Below are 16111 nucleotides of genomic sequence, written 5' to 3'. Positions count from 1 at the left end.
GGGGTGGGGGATGCTCACAAAGGAGGAGGAGAGGGGCTCCAGCTTGAAAGGATGGGCCTGACAAGGATCCTGCCCAAGTGAATTTTTTTACAGAGGCCTCTGGCATTCCAGGGGCGGAGACAGGATGTGATTAAACAGTGTGCTAAATAGGGCTGCAGAGGGTCTCCTTCCTCGGGACAGCAACAGCGTGCCTGTCTGCCTGTCGCCAGCTCCTTTCCTGAGGGGTGACCTCAGCCAACAGGCACGACCTAATAGGCCTGTTAGGGGTGAGCAGCGGGGGTTAGCGGATGGAACTTCGAGCCAGGCTGGACGTCTGCTGCACCCTCCATCAGGAAGGAGGGCCCAGCAAGCTGCCCCACGCCACCCCCCAGACAAAGGGTTGTGAGATGCCTTAGTGGACCCAATTCCAGGGGCAATCTGGCCCCACACTGTGCTCTGGGGGAGCCGCTTGGTCCCCCTCCACGTATTAAAGGAAGTGTTGGGGTCTGTCTGGTGCTGCCCAAATGTGGCTTCTCCCCAGAGGTCCAATTTTCCTGATCAGTGGCCTGTCCCAGGCCATGGGGGCAGATTCTCCAGGGAGGCAACCTGGGACATGACCTTCGCCCTTGTACGCTCAGTCATGATTTGGGGGAGGAAGACAGGACTTGTCACCACCCCTGATCTATGGAAGCGTCAGGTTGGTTTGTACTGAGAGAGGCTTAGGGCGGAGGAGAGGGGGACCCAGACCCTTCAATCTGAGTGACACTGGAGAAGGTGTGTCCTTTCCTGGGGCAGGGGCATTTCAGGGACTGCCTGAAATGAGAGAGCTCCTGCCGGGAGCTTCGTGCCCTGCAAAGGGTGGGCGGCTTTGTGCCCCTGGCCGCAGGGCGGCGCAGGGATGGTGTCCGAACCAGGTCTCCAGAGTCTGCACTCCTGGCCTGGGGCCCCCACCGCCACCTGCCTCACTGCCAGTCTCCACCCTGAAAGCGGAGACCAGGAATGTGTCACCCCTCCTGCAGGTGCGCAGGAGGGGCGGGCAGGGGGAGGTCCTTCCAGAGGCTGTGGCTTTGCCTGCACTACAGAGACCTGACCACAGGGCCACAGGAGCACCCTGCCCTCAACTCCACCCGCCTGCCTCTGAGAAGGGGCCCTTGGGTGGGGGGCTTCCCTGGGCAGGCGAGGGGCTAGCACGCAGGGCTACCAACGATTTGTAGCCCTCCAGGGCATCGCCTCCCACACTGCTGGCCTGAAATGGTTTGTACAACTTCCTCTCCAAAAAGGCAGGTGGCGACAAGCCCGACTGTGCCCTCTACCACCCCAAAACACAGAGGGGGAAGGGTGTGAGCAGTGCAAAGAGTTGCAGAAACCACCCGGTTTCGCCTCGGTGAGCACCAGCCACCCACGGTTTCTGTCTCCAGTGGATCCAGATTGGCCCCTCGACTCCAAATGCGATCTAGAGCCAGCTCCAGGCCGGGTCCTGCCTCCCACAACCCAGCCCTCGGACCTCCTGCCCCAGCACACCCCTGCCTATAAGGAACGTGCCCCGGGTCCCTTCAGGGACAGACCCCCCCCCCCACACCCCCCTTACCACACCAGCCCTCCCGACAGAAGGACTCTGCAGCATCCTATGGCAAAGACAGGCTCCCAAGCCCAGGTCGGCAGGACTGGCCCGGGGCCCGGGAATCTGTATTCCCAACAAGCTCCTCCCGGGTGCTTCTGGGAACCACGGGGGCGGGGGAGGACCGCCAACCCAGGAGCCTCAGGCCATCCCGACCACCCCGAGACACCGAGCCTCCCGAACACCTCCCCCTCCTCCGCCAAAGGCCTCCGCCGGGCCCCCCGCGGAGCCACGGCCAAGCCACTCACCCGGTTGGCCGTGACCGCCAAGTTCTGGAGGTTCTGCAGGAGGCCGATATCGGCGGGGAGGAAGGTCAGGTTGTTGTGGCTGAGGTCCAGGTAGCGCAGCTTGCGGCAGTAGAAGAGCTGGGTGGGGATCTTCTCGATCTTGTTGCGGTTCAGATAGAGGCGCTCGAGGTTGGTGAGGTTGCCGATCTGGATGGGGATGTAGGCGATGTGGTTGTACCACAGCTTAAGGCAGGTGAGGCGGTGCAGGTGCTGGAAGCTGATGATCTCCTCGATGGTCTTGAGGTTGTTGTCCTTGAGGTCGATCTCCTGCAGGTTGTGGAGGCTGAAGATGGAGTGCGGGATCCGCTCCAGGTCGCAGCGGATCAGCTCCAGCTCGGTCAGGTTCACCATCTTCTTGAGGCTGTTGAGGACGATGAGCTTGGTGCCCTCGTTGTTGATGGACAGCTTCTGCAGGTGCACGCCCACGTCGGTGACCACCTGGGGCAGCTTGGTCAGGTTGCTCTTGAGCCGCAGCACCTTGAGACGCTTGAGCTCGCGCAGCCCGTCGATGACGATGTAGCGGTTGTTCTCCGCGCTCAGGTTGCCCGTCAGGTGCAGCTCCTCCAGGGTCTTCAGGCTGTAGATCCACAGCGGGATCTCCTTGATGTCCGTGAACTTGATGTGCAGGGCCCGCAGGTTCTCGCGCAGGAAGGCCAGGGCGGGCGCCTCGATCTTGGCCGCCGTGTGGTACAGCCACAGCTCCTTGAGGCCCGTGAGCTGGGCGATGCTGGGCGGGATGGTCACGTCCGGGATCAGCTCCAGCTTCAGCACCTCCAGCTCCACCAGGTCGAACACGGTGTCGGGGATGCCGCTGAGCATGAACAGGTGCAGCTCCAGCTTGTCCTGCGCGTTCTTGGTGAGCCGCTGCCGCAGCTTGTCCAGCGTCCACTCGTTGTTGAGGTTCAGCTGCCGCAGCTTGTTCTCGCTCACCTCCGACAGGAAGACGGCGAAGCGCTTCGAGTAGAGCGGGTCGTACTGGTCGATGAGGTGGAGCATGAAGGCGAAGTCGTTCTTGACGTCGGGGATGTCGCTGTAGCTGCTCTCCTCGCGGATGGACTCGAACGAGTACTTCTTGAGGGAGCGCCGCAGCATCCACCACAGCGTGTACATGCAGATGAGGCCGTAGAAGATGACCAGGCTGATGTAGAAGGACGCCAGGATCTTGAAGAGCGTGGCCAGCGGGTGGGCACAGCGGTAGGTGCGGTAGCCCGTCAGGCTCTCGATGTCCACGGTGCAGTCCACGTCGAACTTGATGTTGTGCACGTAGTAGACGGTGTAGCAGATGATGAGGATGAACTTGACCACCTTGATGATGGTCTGCCGCATGTAGAGGCGGTACACGATGTCCCCCTCCTCCACGTGGGTGCGGAACTTCTTCACCTTCTCGAACAGCGCCTTGGCCTGCTCGCCCTCCTTCTTGTCCAGCACGCCCGTCTCCGAGCGGTCCACGATGCCCTGCTCGATCCGGGACTTGGTCCGCTGCAGCATGGGCACGGTGGCCTCCACGTCTTCGCTGACCGTCGACGACTTCTTGTCCATGGAGCCGTTCATCTTGCTGAAGGCCGGCTTGGGGTCGCTCTCTTCCACCACCGTCTCGGACAGGGCGCGTGTGGTCCAAGGCGAGTCGAAGCACTTGAGCAGGATAGACACGAAGTGCTCCAGCTTCGAGCTCGTGCGCGGAAACTTGAACCAGAAGTTGCTGCAGGCCAGGAAGATGAGCGTGTGCAGGAGCACCAGGTAGGGGAAGTACTTGGCGAACCAGTGCAGGCGGTTCTCGTAGCACACGGCATCCACGTAGTTGTACTGGTGCCGGTCCAGGTCGTACTTGATGCCCGTGGGGCCTGCGCCGGGGGTCGGCAGGACCGTGGAGTTCGGGTAGGTGGGCTCTGGGCCAGGGGCTGCCCAGCCCCGGAATGAGTCGTTGCAGGAGTCCTTGGTGACCCACTTACAAGGCAGGCAGATCATCTTGTCCTGGGTGACCTGCAGTGTGCCCCCAAAGACCGCGATCATCAGCATGACAATGGAGATGTAGTCGGTGAACACGTCCCACCATGGCTTCAGGATCCGGTAGGCTGGCTGCGTGTCCGCAAAGTAGCGGAGCTCTGTCACTGGAATCATGGTGCAACCTGAAAGGGACCCACAGGAGGGGGTTACCACAGGGCGGCCTGGCTGTCTGGGACCCGGGAGACGGCGCACCCATCGTCCAACATTCCACCTTGAGTCGGGCTGGGAGTCACAGCCTTGCCACGCACAGGGTGGCCCCCCAATCAGCCTCTGTCCAGAACTATGTGGCCACCGGGCGGCCGGGACACCAGCACAGGGGAAGGCAGGTGGCCTCTGGACTTAGCAGACGTGAAGACCAAGAGCTGAGGTCGGGACCCACGCCGACAGATGGCTAAGGTGGCCTCGCCCTGCATTTCAGCAGGACCATTTGGGAATTCCTGTCCCCGGGCTGCATCCTATTAACGATCAGACTGACCAGAGGGGCTTGCTGAAAACTCCCAGTTCACTTGGAACCAGGGCTGCCCCATGCTGCTGCCCCAGTGACCCGAAGAGGTTTCCTCCAAGTGTGAGAAATCCCAATGTAGAAAAGGGGGCTTGATGTGAACTCACTTTTTTCTTTTAAGTTTATTTATTTATTTTTGAGAGAGACAGAGACAGCGTGAGCAGGGGAGGGCCGGAGAGAGAGGGAGAGACAGAGAGAGAGAGAGAGAGAGAGAGAGAGAAGAGAGAGAATCCCAAGCAGGCTCTGCATTGTCAGCACAGAGCCCAGTGAAGGGCTCGAACTCAGTAAGACCATGACCTGAGCTGAAACCAAGGGTCGGACGCTTCACCGACTATGCCACCCAGGTGCCCATGAACTCACTTTTGTAAGACAAATAGGGAAATTCAAAAAAATTCTATGAGGATGCATGTAATTATGTCCCTACTGGATCCTGAAGGGAGTCTTTCTTTTACACACACACACACACACACACACACACACACACACACACACACACACACAGAGTAGGGGGTGCGGCCAAGCAGAGAAAAGACAAGAAAACAAGATCGCCGCCGCATGCTGGATGATATCACAATTATTATTATTATTATTATTATTATTATTATTATTATTATTATCTCTGGCTGTGTGCATCTACATGTGTGTGTATAAGGAAATTAAAAATAGCAGCATATTATCTCCCTGGAGAGTTCAATTCGGCAGGTCTCAGGTAGAGCTTACACTTGACTTTGGTGACACTAACGATCGGCCAAGTTTGGGGAATACTGCGTAAGAAGCCACATTCAGGAAATCCAGCCAGTGACATCCAGGAGGAGTGCAACGAAATGAAGGTGCGAAAGGAATCCTGTGCTTGGGCTGTCTGCAATCACCCTGCCAAGATACACTGCCCTTACAACTACTGGTCTGCAAGACTGTAACGAAATTTTAAAAAGTACTCTATGTTCACCAGAGAACGCTTGGGGAAATATAAAAAAGCATAAACACAAAAAAAGAAATCCCTTGTAAGAACACCGCCAGGGCTGCCTACTGTTAACTTTTCAATGCGTAATAACCTTCCCGTCCTTTCTGTGCATATTTTTTAAAATAAAATTGTGAATTTTATTTTACTCCCTATTTTCCAATGTAGAATCTAGATTTAAAAAAAAAAAAAATTTTTTTTTTTTTGAGACAGAGAGAGACAGAGCATGAATGGGGGAGGGTCAGAGAGAGAGAGGGAGACACAGAATCTGAAACAGGCTCCAGGCTCCGAGCTGTCAGCACAGAGCCCGACGTGGGGCTCGAACTCCCGAACTGTGAGATCGTGACCTGAGCCGAAGTGGGACGCTTAACCGACTGAGCCACCCAGGAGCCCCAACTAGATTTTTTTTTTTTTAAGTTTACTTATTTTGAAAGAGAGAGAGAGGCAGAAAGAAAGGGAAAGGAAGAGAGAACCCCAAGCAGACTCCACACTGTCAGCAAGGAGCCCAACACGGGGCTCGATCTCATGCGCCATGAGATCATGACCTGAGCCGAAGTCTGGCATTCAACTGACTGAGCCACCCAGGTGCCCCTAGAATCTAGACTTTAAACCAAGGTTTAAGTACTTGTATTTTGACAGACTGGTCTGTTTCTCTTGGGAGAGGAACCAGGGTGCCCGGACTACGGGACTGCCCCCCTCATTCTAACTGTTGGTAATGTTAATGATGACCACGGTAATGAAACATTCATAAAACGGGCCTCCCTGCAAACGCCAAATGTGTTCCATCCTGTCTTTCCAGGGCGCACCGGGATGGGTGGGAAGGACAGGAAGAAAGCAACCCAGGACTCTGAGAGGGAATCGGGGCACTCAGATGGACGTGTGCCAGGCACCGGGCTAGCCCACACCACGGAATCCCTTCGATGCCCACGCGCAGGCCTGTCTTTGGCCTCGTTCCACAGACGGGGGAACTGAGCTCAGGGAAGTGAAGTCACCTGCCACGGACACTCTACGACTCAGGGCAGAACTGGGACTGAACCCAGGCCTGTCCCTCCGCCTCCCCACTTGGGTCGTCACTGCTGCACGGGCTTGCTGTCAGCGTGACCATGCCAAGAGGCCACACCCGGGAGTCCAGCTTCCCTGCCCCCCTGGGGTTCCCAGAACTCAGGTCACCACGGGGCCAGTAGACACCACCACCCTCCCTGGGCCACCAGCTCCAGCCCAGGGGTCAGCCCTCCTGGCGAGAAGGCCTGGGCCTCTAATGACTGGCTGGCTCCTTAAACCGCCCACACTCCTGGGGAGGGGGCACCCCGGGGAGGGCTCGCGGAATCACACAGCCAGCCTCCAGCTGAAAGAGACCCGGATACTCGTCCCTCCCTCGCCAGTTCCCCAAGCCCACATCCAGGCAGGCACCCAAAGGCTGGGGACGGGAAGGGAGGAGGGGCCGAGACCGAGCGCCCGAGGGCGTGCACCAGCCGGCCCGGCCACGGCAGGACGCCAGACGCTGGGGGCGGTGCAGTTTATGACCAGGCAGGATGTGGTTGCAAACTCACAGTTTTGGAGGGAGGTGGGTGTGCCAGCCTAGTGGGGACACCCGGTCTCACGGTGAGGAGTGGCCTCTGGGCCCTGCCGTCCTAGGGCTTTGCACATGTGGCTTCCTGACTTCTGAGGTGGGAACAGTGCACAGCTCCGTTTACAGGTGAGGGAACTGGAGGCCGGCAGAGGGAGGAAACAGCCCAGGCCATTCCAGACCGGTATGTCTGGCTCTTAGCTTGCCCCTGACCCCAAACACCTGGTCTCAAGCACATCCTGAACTCGCTGCCATCCAGCCCTTGGCTCAGCCTTCTGGGGACGATGAAAGTGCCCAAGGTGTGTCCACGCCTCAGGGGCCTCTGTGTCCAGTGGGAGCTCGTGGGCAGTGGTGGGAGACACAGATGCCGCCTCCCTGCTGAGAAGAGCCTCGTGGAGTCTCAGGGTGCAGAGCCAGGGGCCCTGGCTGGGAGTTCGGTGCAGGCCGGGCCCCGTGGGGGTGACCCTCTAGCTGCACCCTATTTCTGCCTCACCTCTGCCACCAGCTCACTGTGGAACTCTGGACAAGGCACTGCCCCTCTCTGCTGGGGTTTTGGAAGAAATCTGGAAAGGAGGTGCAGGCACCAAACCCCAGGCTTTAGTCCCCAGGGATGCGAAGGAGGGGCGCCCGACCCAGGGGCCCCCGACAACCAACAGCTAGGTGGTAGGGGCAGCCCGCTCCCAAGCAGCTCTTGCTGAGGCTGAGGGGGGGCAAGCCAGTGGCCAAGAAGGCTGAGCTGAGATCTGCCAGCCTCGATCTCGCTGCAGGACCTTGGGCAAGGTCCTTGCTGGCTTTGGGCCTCAGGTTCTGCACAGACACCTCACAGGGCTGCTGGAAAGCGTCCACAGAATTTCATGCTTTTACAGTGCTTAGCACAGAGTGGGGCGGGCAGGCAGGAGGTTCAGGCACCTCCTCGTCTTGCTCCTTCAGGGCAGGAGTCTTTGGCGCATAGTAGGTGCTCAATAAAATCAGCGGGTCTCAAGAGAGAGCCCGAGAGGACGGGACAGGAGTGGGACGCAGGGAAGGGCAGGGCCCAGGCATGGCGGGGAGGGAGGGCAGCAGCGAGTTTCAGGTGGATGTGGGCAGGGCTGCACATCCTGACAGGGAGGAAATGGAGGCTCCGCCCAACTCCTAGGGCCCCTGGGAAGGAGACAGAGCCCCTCACACCCCACCCCGCCCCAGGTAGGGATCTCCAGTGCAGGGACCCGCCCCACGAGTCAGTGACTCAAGAGCACTGAACATCCACAGGGGCAGCTCCTGTTCCCAAACTAAAGACTCAGGGCCAAGTCCAGGACGAGCACATAGTTCCAGCACCCATTTTTTTTTTCTTTTTTTTAAGTGAGCTCTACACCCAACGTGGGACTTAAACTCATGACCCTGAGATCAAGAGCCACGCTCTACCGACTGAGCCAGTCAGGCACCGTCCCCCCCCCACCACACCCATTTCTTTTTCTCCAAATTTCACTGTGGTCATATACACATAACATAGAACTGACTGTTTTAACCATTTTTAGGTATGTCATTCAGTGGCATTAAATACACTGCCATTGTCGTACAGCCACCACCACCACCATGGGTCTGCTCTGTCCCCATTCAACACCAACTCCCCGCTGCCCCCTCCCCCAGCCCCTGGCAACCGCCATGCTACTTTCCGTCTCTATAAAGCTGACTATCCCAGGTGCTTCGTGAACGGAGCCGTGCAGCAAGATTCGTCTCTTTGTGTCTGCCGTATTCCATTTAATACAGGGCCCTCAAAGTTCATCCGTGTCTTAGCACGGGTCAGAATTCCTTTCCCTTTTAAGGCTGAAGGATATTCCCCACAACCATTTTACAGATAGGGAAACTGAGGCCCAGAGAGAGAAGCCACTGGCCCAACTTCACCCTGGCTGTAAGTGACAGAGGCCACCTTCAGAGCCAGATCCACAGTGGAGCCCGGCCCTGCAGCAGCTCCAGGGGGCCACCCGGGTGGAGCAGATCCCACCTGGAAGCAGACCCCCGTGCTCAGGAGGGCGCCACAGGGAAAGGGAGCGGGTTCAAGGAAGTGGGGATCTCGTTTCCTGTTACAGAAAGCACTCCGCCCAGGCCGGTTCCTGCAGGCAGTGTGTTCATCCCCTCCCTGCACTGAGCCCCTCCCCAGCTTGCATCGCCTCCGGGCAGGGGTCTGGAATAGCTTGTCTCCCCCATGGCCTGTTTCCCTGTCCCAAAGGGGGCAGAGACTCTGTCGTGGATATGCCCACATCTTGTAAAAGGTGGTCAAGGGACCGAGGGGCATGTGATCCCAGGCCTGTGCCTGCCTTGGGCACCTCCTTTCACACTGTCTGTGGCCCACCCTGAGGTCAGCCAGCAAGGCTTGGCTCTAGAGCCGCCGATGCCACCAAACACCCCCTTGTCCTGGCCACCCCTGCCTGCAGCCAGCAGGGAGGGAGCAGTGTGTCCAGGAGCCAGGACTCCTTTCCCTCGTGGCACGTTGGTTTCCCCAGCCATAAAATGGGGGGTGGGGTAGGGGACACAGATGCCCTGCCAAGCTCTCAGGACTATCAGAAGTCACTGAAATGAGTTTTCCCAAACTGCCTGTGTATGGCCCATCGGTCAGGTGGAGAGCAAGCCCCAAGCTACATGCTGTGAGCTTAGAGCTGGAGGGATGGCCGGGCTAGTCTGGGCTCTGTCCTGAGTGGTGGAGTGACCCTGGGCAGGCGCCTTCATGTCTCTGAGCCTCAGTGCGCTCCCATCTGTGGGATACGGCTAAACCAGACATGGGCCTGGCCCCCCGGAGCAACCCCGACTTCAACAGACAGTCAGGGGTGGCTGAAAAGTGCACAGAACAGGAGCACAAAGGAAGGAAATGGAAGGAGGAAAACCACCCAGAGGGCTGGCAGATACCAGGCAAAGAGACACCGGTGGGTGGGGCCTGGCCCACGGTGGGCGGGCCTGGACCACTGTGGGCAGGAACGAGGATGCGACCTTTTCAATGGAACGAAGTAGCTGTGTATGTAATACCATTTTGGAAAAAAAGCAAGATCCAGAAAAATAAATAAATATAATCTCATTCTGATAAACCCTTGACCCACAGTCCCTGCACCGTGGGGAGGGGCTCCCTCTCCGAGAGGGAATAAGAAACAGAATTAAAAGAAACTAATTTTTTACCAGCATGCATTATCTTTGTGATTGATAAAACAGTAGAGTTCAAAAGAAACAGAGCCTTAAAAAAAAGAAGAAGAAAAAGAAAATCAGTTCTCATGTGGGGATCAGGTGTTCTTTTGAAGTTCTGGGAGGGCAGTTTGGGGAGGGCAGTGGGGAATTGGGTCAGATCAGGTCAGGTCTTTGCCCCAGGAGATGGAGAATTTGGAAAGGATCCTGAATAGAGGACAAAGATGAACGGGTTGAACTCAGGGAACTGAGAAAAGACAAAAAGGCAATGTGCCTTGCTGTCCTCTGAGCTCTGGGCTGACTACTTCTTTTCCAGAATGGAGGCCTCACTCTGAGCTACAGACTGTGCCCTCCTAGAAGTCAGGGGTTAACATCCACCAGTGAAGTGGGAGACCAATGGCTGCACCCAAGTAAAGCTTCGGAGGCAGTGGGCAAGAGGCCACCCAGGGGCCGGGGGCCAGGGAGGCTAGGAGTCCTGCAGGACAGAGGCCAGCCCAGACTCATCCGGGGGCCCTTGTGCAGAGCCCAGAATACAGCAGTGGAGACAAGACCTGCTGATCTGGGTGGAGCTCAGGAAGGAGGCCGTAGGAGGAAGGATGGCAGTTGTCTGCGAAAGAGCAGGACAAAAGTCAGTCACAGGAATGTTCATCAGAGTGTTATTTATGCCCTGGGAAAATTGGAAACAACCCAGATGCCCATTACTGGGTGACTGGTTAAAGACTCATTAAATGATCAGAGGATAAAACGCTATGAAAGAATGAAAACTTGTTAGAGCAAGACACCCAATGACTTGATAAGAGGAAAAACGTCAGAAGTATGCTACCTGCAAAGAGTAGGTAATCAAACTGTGGTGGAGTAATTCTTCCGTTATGAGTTTTATGTATACAAATAAAACTTAACACATACATTTGAACCATATTGGCAGTGACATCAGACTGCTGTTTATAATCTTTTTTCACTCCAAACTTACCTCTATTTTCTATTACGCTAGTCAGGTAATGAAGTTTGGGGTTTTTTTGTGTTTTTTTTTTTTTAAGTTTATTTTTTTCAGTAATCTCTACACTCAACATGGGGTTCGAACTCATGACCCCGAGATCAAGAGTCACATGCTCTTCTGACCGAGCCAGCCAGGAGCCCCGAAAGGATTTTTTTAAAATCACAATTCCGGGGCGCCTGGGTGGCCCAGTCGGTTGAGCGTCTGACTTCGGCTCAGGTCATGATCTCACAATTCGTGGGTTCGAGCCCCGCGTCAGGCTCCGTGCTGACCACCTGCTCAGAGCCTGGAGCCTGCTTCGGATTCTGTCTCCTTCTCTCTCTGCCCCTCCCCCGCTCATGCTTTGTCTCACTCTGTTTCTCAAAAATAAATAAATGTAAAAAAAAAATTTAAAAAAAAATAATAAAATAAAATCACAATTCCAAGGGCATCTTTTGGGATGAGCACTGGGTGTTGTATGGAAAGCAAGTTGACAATAAATTTCATATACTTAAAAAAATAGGGGCGCCTGGGTGGCTCAGTCGGTTAAGCGTCCGACTTCGGCTCAGGTCGTGATCTCACGGTCCGTGAGTTCAAGCCCCGCGTCGGGCTCTGTGCTGATTGCTCAGAGCCTGGAGCCTGTTTCGGATTCTGTGTCTCCCTCTCTCTCTGACCCTCCCCCATTCATGCTCTGTCTCTCTCTGTCTCAAAAATAAATAAACGTTTAAAAAAAAATTTTTTTTAAATAAATAAATAAAAGATCAACACTTCAATTTAAAAAAAATAGCAATAAAAATAAAATTTGGGTAAAAAATAATAAAATAAAATAAAATAAAATAAAATAAAATAAAATAAAATAAAATAAAATAAAATCACAATTCCAAGGGATCAAGCATAGCTAAGACAATTTGGAAGAACAAGGTGAGAGGAGACTGACCACAAAGATATAGGAATTCAGCCAATGTGGTATTGTGATGTAGGGATAGATGGATGGATCAAAGGAACAGAAGGGCGAGCCTAGAAACAGACCCTGAAATGTCTGGAAACAGACATGAAGAGTGTTAGCTTTGCAGGTCGAGGGAAAGAATGGGCGTCCATGAATGGAGCTGGCTCTCAGGTACTCACATGAAAAAAAGCATAGCCTCATCTACTTCCTTAATATGAAAATAAATTCCAATGAACCAAAGACCTAAGACAAAAGCTCCAAGGAGGCCAACATGGGCAGGGCTCGATCCCACAACCCTGGGATAATGACCCAAGCCGAAATCAAGAATCAGACCCTCAACAAACTGAGCCACTCACGTGCCCCAAAAGTTGAAAGTGTTTAAAAAAAGGGGCACCTGGGTGGCCCAGTTGGTTAAGCCTCCAACTCTTGGTTTCAGCTCAGGTCATGATCTGGTGGTTCGCGAGTTGGAGCTGTGCATCAGACTCTGCACTGACAGCACAAAGCCTGCTTGGGATTCTCTCTCTGTCCCTCTCTCTCTCTCTCTCTGCCCCTCCTGTGCTCTCTCTCTCTCAAAATAAATATACTTTAAAATTTTTTTACGTTTATTTATTATTGAGAAACAGACAGCATGAGCATGGGAGGGGCAGAGAGGAGGGGAGACACAGAATCCGAAGCAGGCTCCAGGCTCTGAGCTGTCAGCACAGAGCCCGACGCAGGGCTTGAACTCCAGAATGGTGAGATCGTGACCTGAGCTGAAGTCAGACGCTCAACCGACTAGACCACCCAGGCACCCCAAAATAAATAAATAAACTTTAAAAAAAAAGAAGAAAGATCTAAGAGATCAACTTAGGATGAGAAAGGATTTCCTACCACAAAGAGTACAAATCCTTATAGGAAGAGATTGATATTGTGATCACATTAAGTTCAAATAGGGGCGCCTGGGAGCGCCTGGGTGGCTCAGTCGGTTGAGCGTCCAACTTCGGCTCAGGTCATGGTCTTGCAGTCTGTGGGTTCGAGCCCCGCATCGGGCTCTGTGCTGACAGCTGGGAGCCTGGAGCCTGCTTCGGATTCTCTGTCTCCCTCTCTCTGCCCCTCCCCCACTCATGTTGTCTCTCTCTGTCAAAAGTAAATAAACATTAAAAAAAAATTAAAAAAAAAAATAGGGGCGCCTGGGTGGCTCAGTCGGTTAAACGTCCGACATTGGTTCAGGTCACGACCTCACGGTTCGTGAGTTCGAGCTCTGCATTGGGCTCTGTGCTGATAGCTCAGAGCCTGGAGCCTGCTTCGGATTCTGTGTCTCCCTCTCTCTCTTTTCCTACCCCGCTCGCACTCTGTCTCTCTCTCTCTCTCTCTCTCAAAAATAAATAAAGATTAAATAAAATAAAATACATGCATATCAAAGAACATAATAAAAAACAAGTAAAAAGAACGCACAGATTTGGAAGAGATATTTACAATGCGTGTAACTACCAAAGGATTACTATCCAGGGCAAATACAGAACTCTTCTTTTTTTTTCCTTTTCTTTTTTTTTTTTTTTTTTTTTGTTTATTTATTTTTGAGACAGAGAGAGACAGAGCATGAACAGGGGAGGGGCAGAGAGAGAGGGAGACACAGAATCTGAAACAGGCTTCAGGCTCTGAGCTGTCAGCACAGAGCCTGACGCGGGGCTTGAACTCACAGACCGTGAGATCATGACCTGAGCCGAAGTCGGACGCTTAACCGACCAAGCCACCCAGGCGCCCCTGCAGAACTCTTACAAACACAAGAAAGAGACAATCCAAAAGGAAAAAAAAACTGGCAAAATACACGAACAATTTACAAGAACAAAATGCAAATGGAATTTAACGCATGAAATTAATTCCTAATCTCGTTACCAATCAGGGAATGCAAATCAGATGCCACTTCATTCCCCTGCAACTGGCAAAAATGCTGAATTCCTAGACGAGGAGTTAGAATGCACATATCCTACAATCCAGCGACTTCTCTCCTAGTTATAGATCTCAGGGAGTTGTTTTACACACAAGAGAAGTCACGGACAAGAATGCTCTCTAAAGAGTTGCTCCTAACAGCCCCAAATCAGCAGCAACCCATCCATCAACGGGAGAAAGGATAAATCATTACCGTCGTACAACGGAATGCTAAAGCAATGAGTTAATGATCTATACCTACATGTACTAACAAGAACGGACCTCAGAAACAATGCTGAGCCAAAAAACAAGCTACAGAATAATGTTATGTGTTATGCAAGGTTTTCTATAATGTAACATATCCATGTGTAGTAAAGCTATAAAGACATGCATGGAGAGCCCCCAAATCAAGATAATTTCATCCAGAGAGGTGAAGCAAAAGGGCTTGGGGAAGAGGCTTTGCTTATGTCTGAAATAATTTGAGACAGAGACAATCTAGCTAACACAATTACTGTACAAATTAAGGACCGACAAAGCTGAGTCCTGGATACAAAGACATTTGTTCTGGTTTTATACTTTTCCGTGTGCTTAAATTATTTCACACAAAATTTTCCAAAATCATCCTCTGTTTCTACCCCCTCTGGCGGGTCCTCTCTCTGGTCCTCACACCTGCCAGGCTCGGCTGGAGGCGGCCGCTCTGGACCTACTGCTGGGGCAGCAAATTCAAATCCTCCTTCCAACTGGCCTGCTCCTCACCTGTGGTCTCTCAGGATCCTAGAGAACACGTTACCACCCCTGCCTGGTCCTGCCCTGTGCCCAGCGAGTTGCTGAAGCGGGTAGGATGCAGTCAGACCCTTTCCACATCACAGCAGATGCAGGCGGGGAGAAGTGGGAAGGTTCCTGTGGCAAGGCCGGAATATCCCTGCCCCTGGAGAGTCCCTATCTTCCCCCTTGGTGGCAGCCAGATCGCGGAGGGCACAGAGAGCAACAGCTTTGGATCTGGGAAGACACAGGTTCAAAAGCAGCTCTCCTCTGAAATCATTCCATGACCCTGGGAAAATTATTAGCTCAAGCCTCTGTTTTTACAGTTTTAAAATAAGAATAGGGGTGCCTGGGTGGCTCAGTCGGTTAAGTGTCCAACTTCGGCTCAGGTCATGATCTCACGGTCTGTGAGTTCGAGCCCCGTGTCGGGCTCTGCGCTGACAGCTTGGAGCCTGGAGCCTGCTTTGGATTCTGTGTTTCCCTCTCTCTCTGCCCCTCCCCTGCTCATACTCGGTCTCTCTCTGTCTCTTTCTCAAAAATAAATAAATGTAAAAAAAAATTTTTTTTAATAAATAAATAATTAATAAACTTTTAAACTGAGAATAATGCTACCTACCTCATACATCTGTATACAGTGACCCAAAAGATATCCAAGAGGTATTAAAAAAAAAAATCGGGGCGCCTGGGTGGCTCAGTCGGTTAAGCATCTGACTTCACCTCAGGTCATGATCTCACCGTTTGTGGGTTTGAGCCCCGCGTTGGGCTCTGGGCTGATGGCTTAGAGCCTGGAGCCTGCTTCAGATTCTGTGTCTCCCTCTCTCTGCCCCTCCCCTGCTCGTGCTCTGTCTCTCTCTCTCAAAAATAAAGTTAAAAATATTAAAAACAAACAAACAAAAAAACAAGCACAGAGTCTCAGGTTTGCAAGATGAAAAAAAGTTCTGGAGCTCAAGGGGGGTGAGGGCCGCAGAATGGTGTGAACGCATTAATGCCACTGAACTGTGCGTTTAAAAATGGTTAAGATGAGGGGCGCCTGGGTGGCTCGGTCGGTTGGGTGTCCGACTTCAGCTCAGGTCATGACCTCACGGTCCGTGAGTTCGAGCCCTGCATTGGGCTCTGTGCTGACAGCTCAGAGCCTGGAGCCTGTTTCGGATTCTGTGTCTCCCTCTCTCTGACCCTCCCCCGTTCATGCTCTGTCTCTCTCTGTCTCAAAAATAAACAAACATTTAAAAAAAATTTTTTTTTAAATAAAAATGGTTAAGATGATAATTTTACTTGTGTATCTTACCGCAATTAAAAAAAATTTTTTTTTTTAACATTTATTTATTTTTGAGACAGAGAGAGACAGAGCATGAACGGGGGAGGGTCAGAGAGAGAGGGAGACACAGAATCGGAAGCAGGCTCCAGGCTCCAAGCCATCAGCTCAGAGCCCGACTCGGGGCTCGAATTCACGGACCGCGACA

At 53.2% G+C, this 16111-nt stretch overlaps 1 protein-coding gene across 1 annotated transcript in view; it reads right to left on the bottom strand.

Moving 5' to 3' along the window:
• LRRC8A (leucine rich repeat containing 8 VRAC subunit A) overlaps nucleotides 1-16111 on the bottom strand; it is a 30213-nt gene that overhangs the window by 4642 nt on the left and 9460 nt on the right. The window contains exon 3 of the mRNA XM_042963577.1: nucleotides 1846-4010. Coding sequence (XP_042819511.1) covers nucleotides 1846-4002 — 2157 coding nt within the window. The 5' untranslated portion in view covers nucleotides 4003-4010. The remainder of the gene's footprint in view (nucleotides 1-1845; nucleotides 4011-16111) is intronic.

This window comes from Panthera tigris, chromosome D4 (genome assembly GCF_018350195.1).
Source record: "Panthera tigris isolate Pti1 chromosome D4, P.tigris_Pti1_mat1.1, whole genome shotgun sequence".
NCBI lineage: Eukaryota > Metazoa > Chordata > Mammalia > Carnivora > Felidae > Panthera > Panthera tigris.
This window is presented reverse-complemented; position numbering and strand designations above follow the sequence as displayed.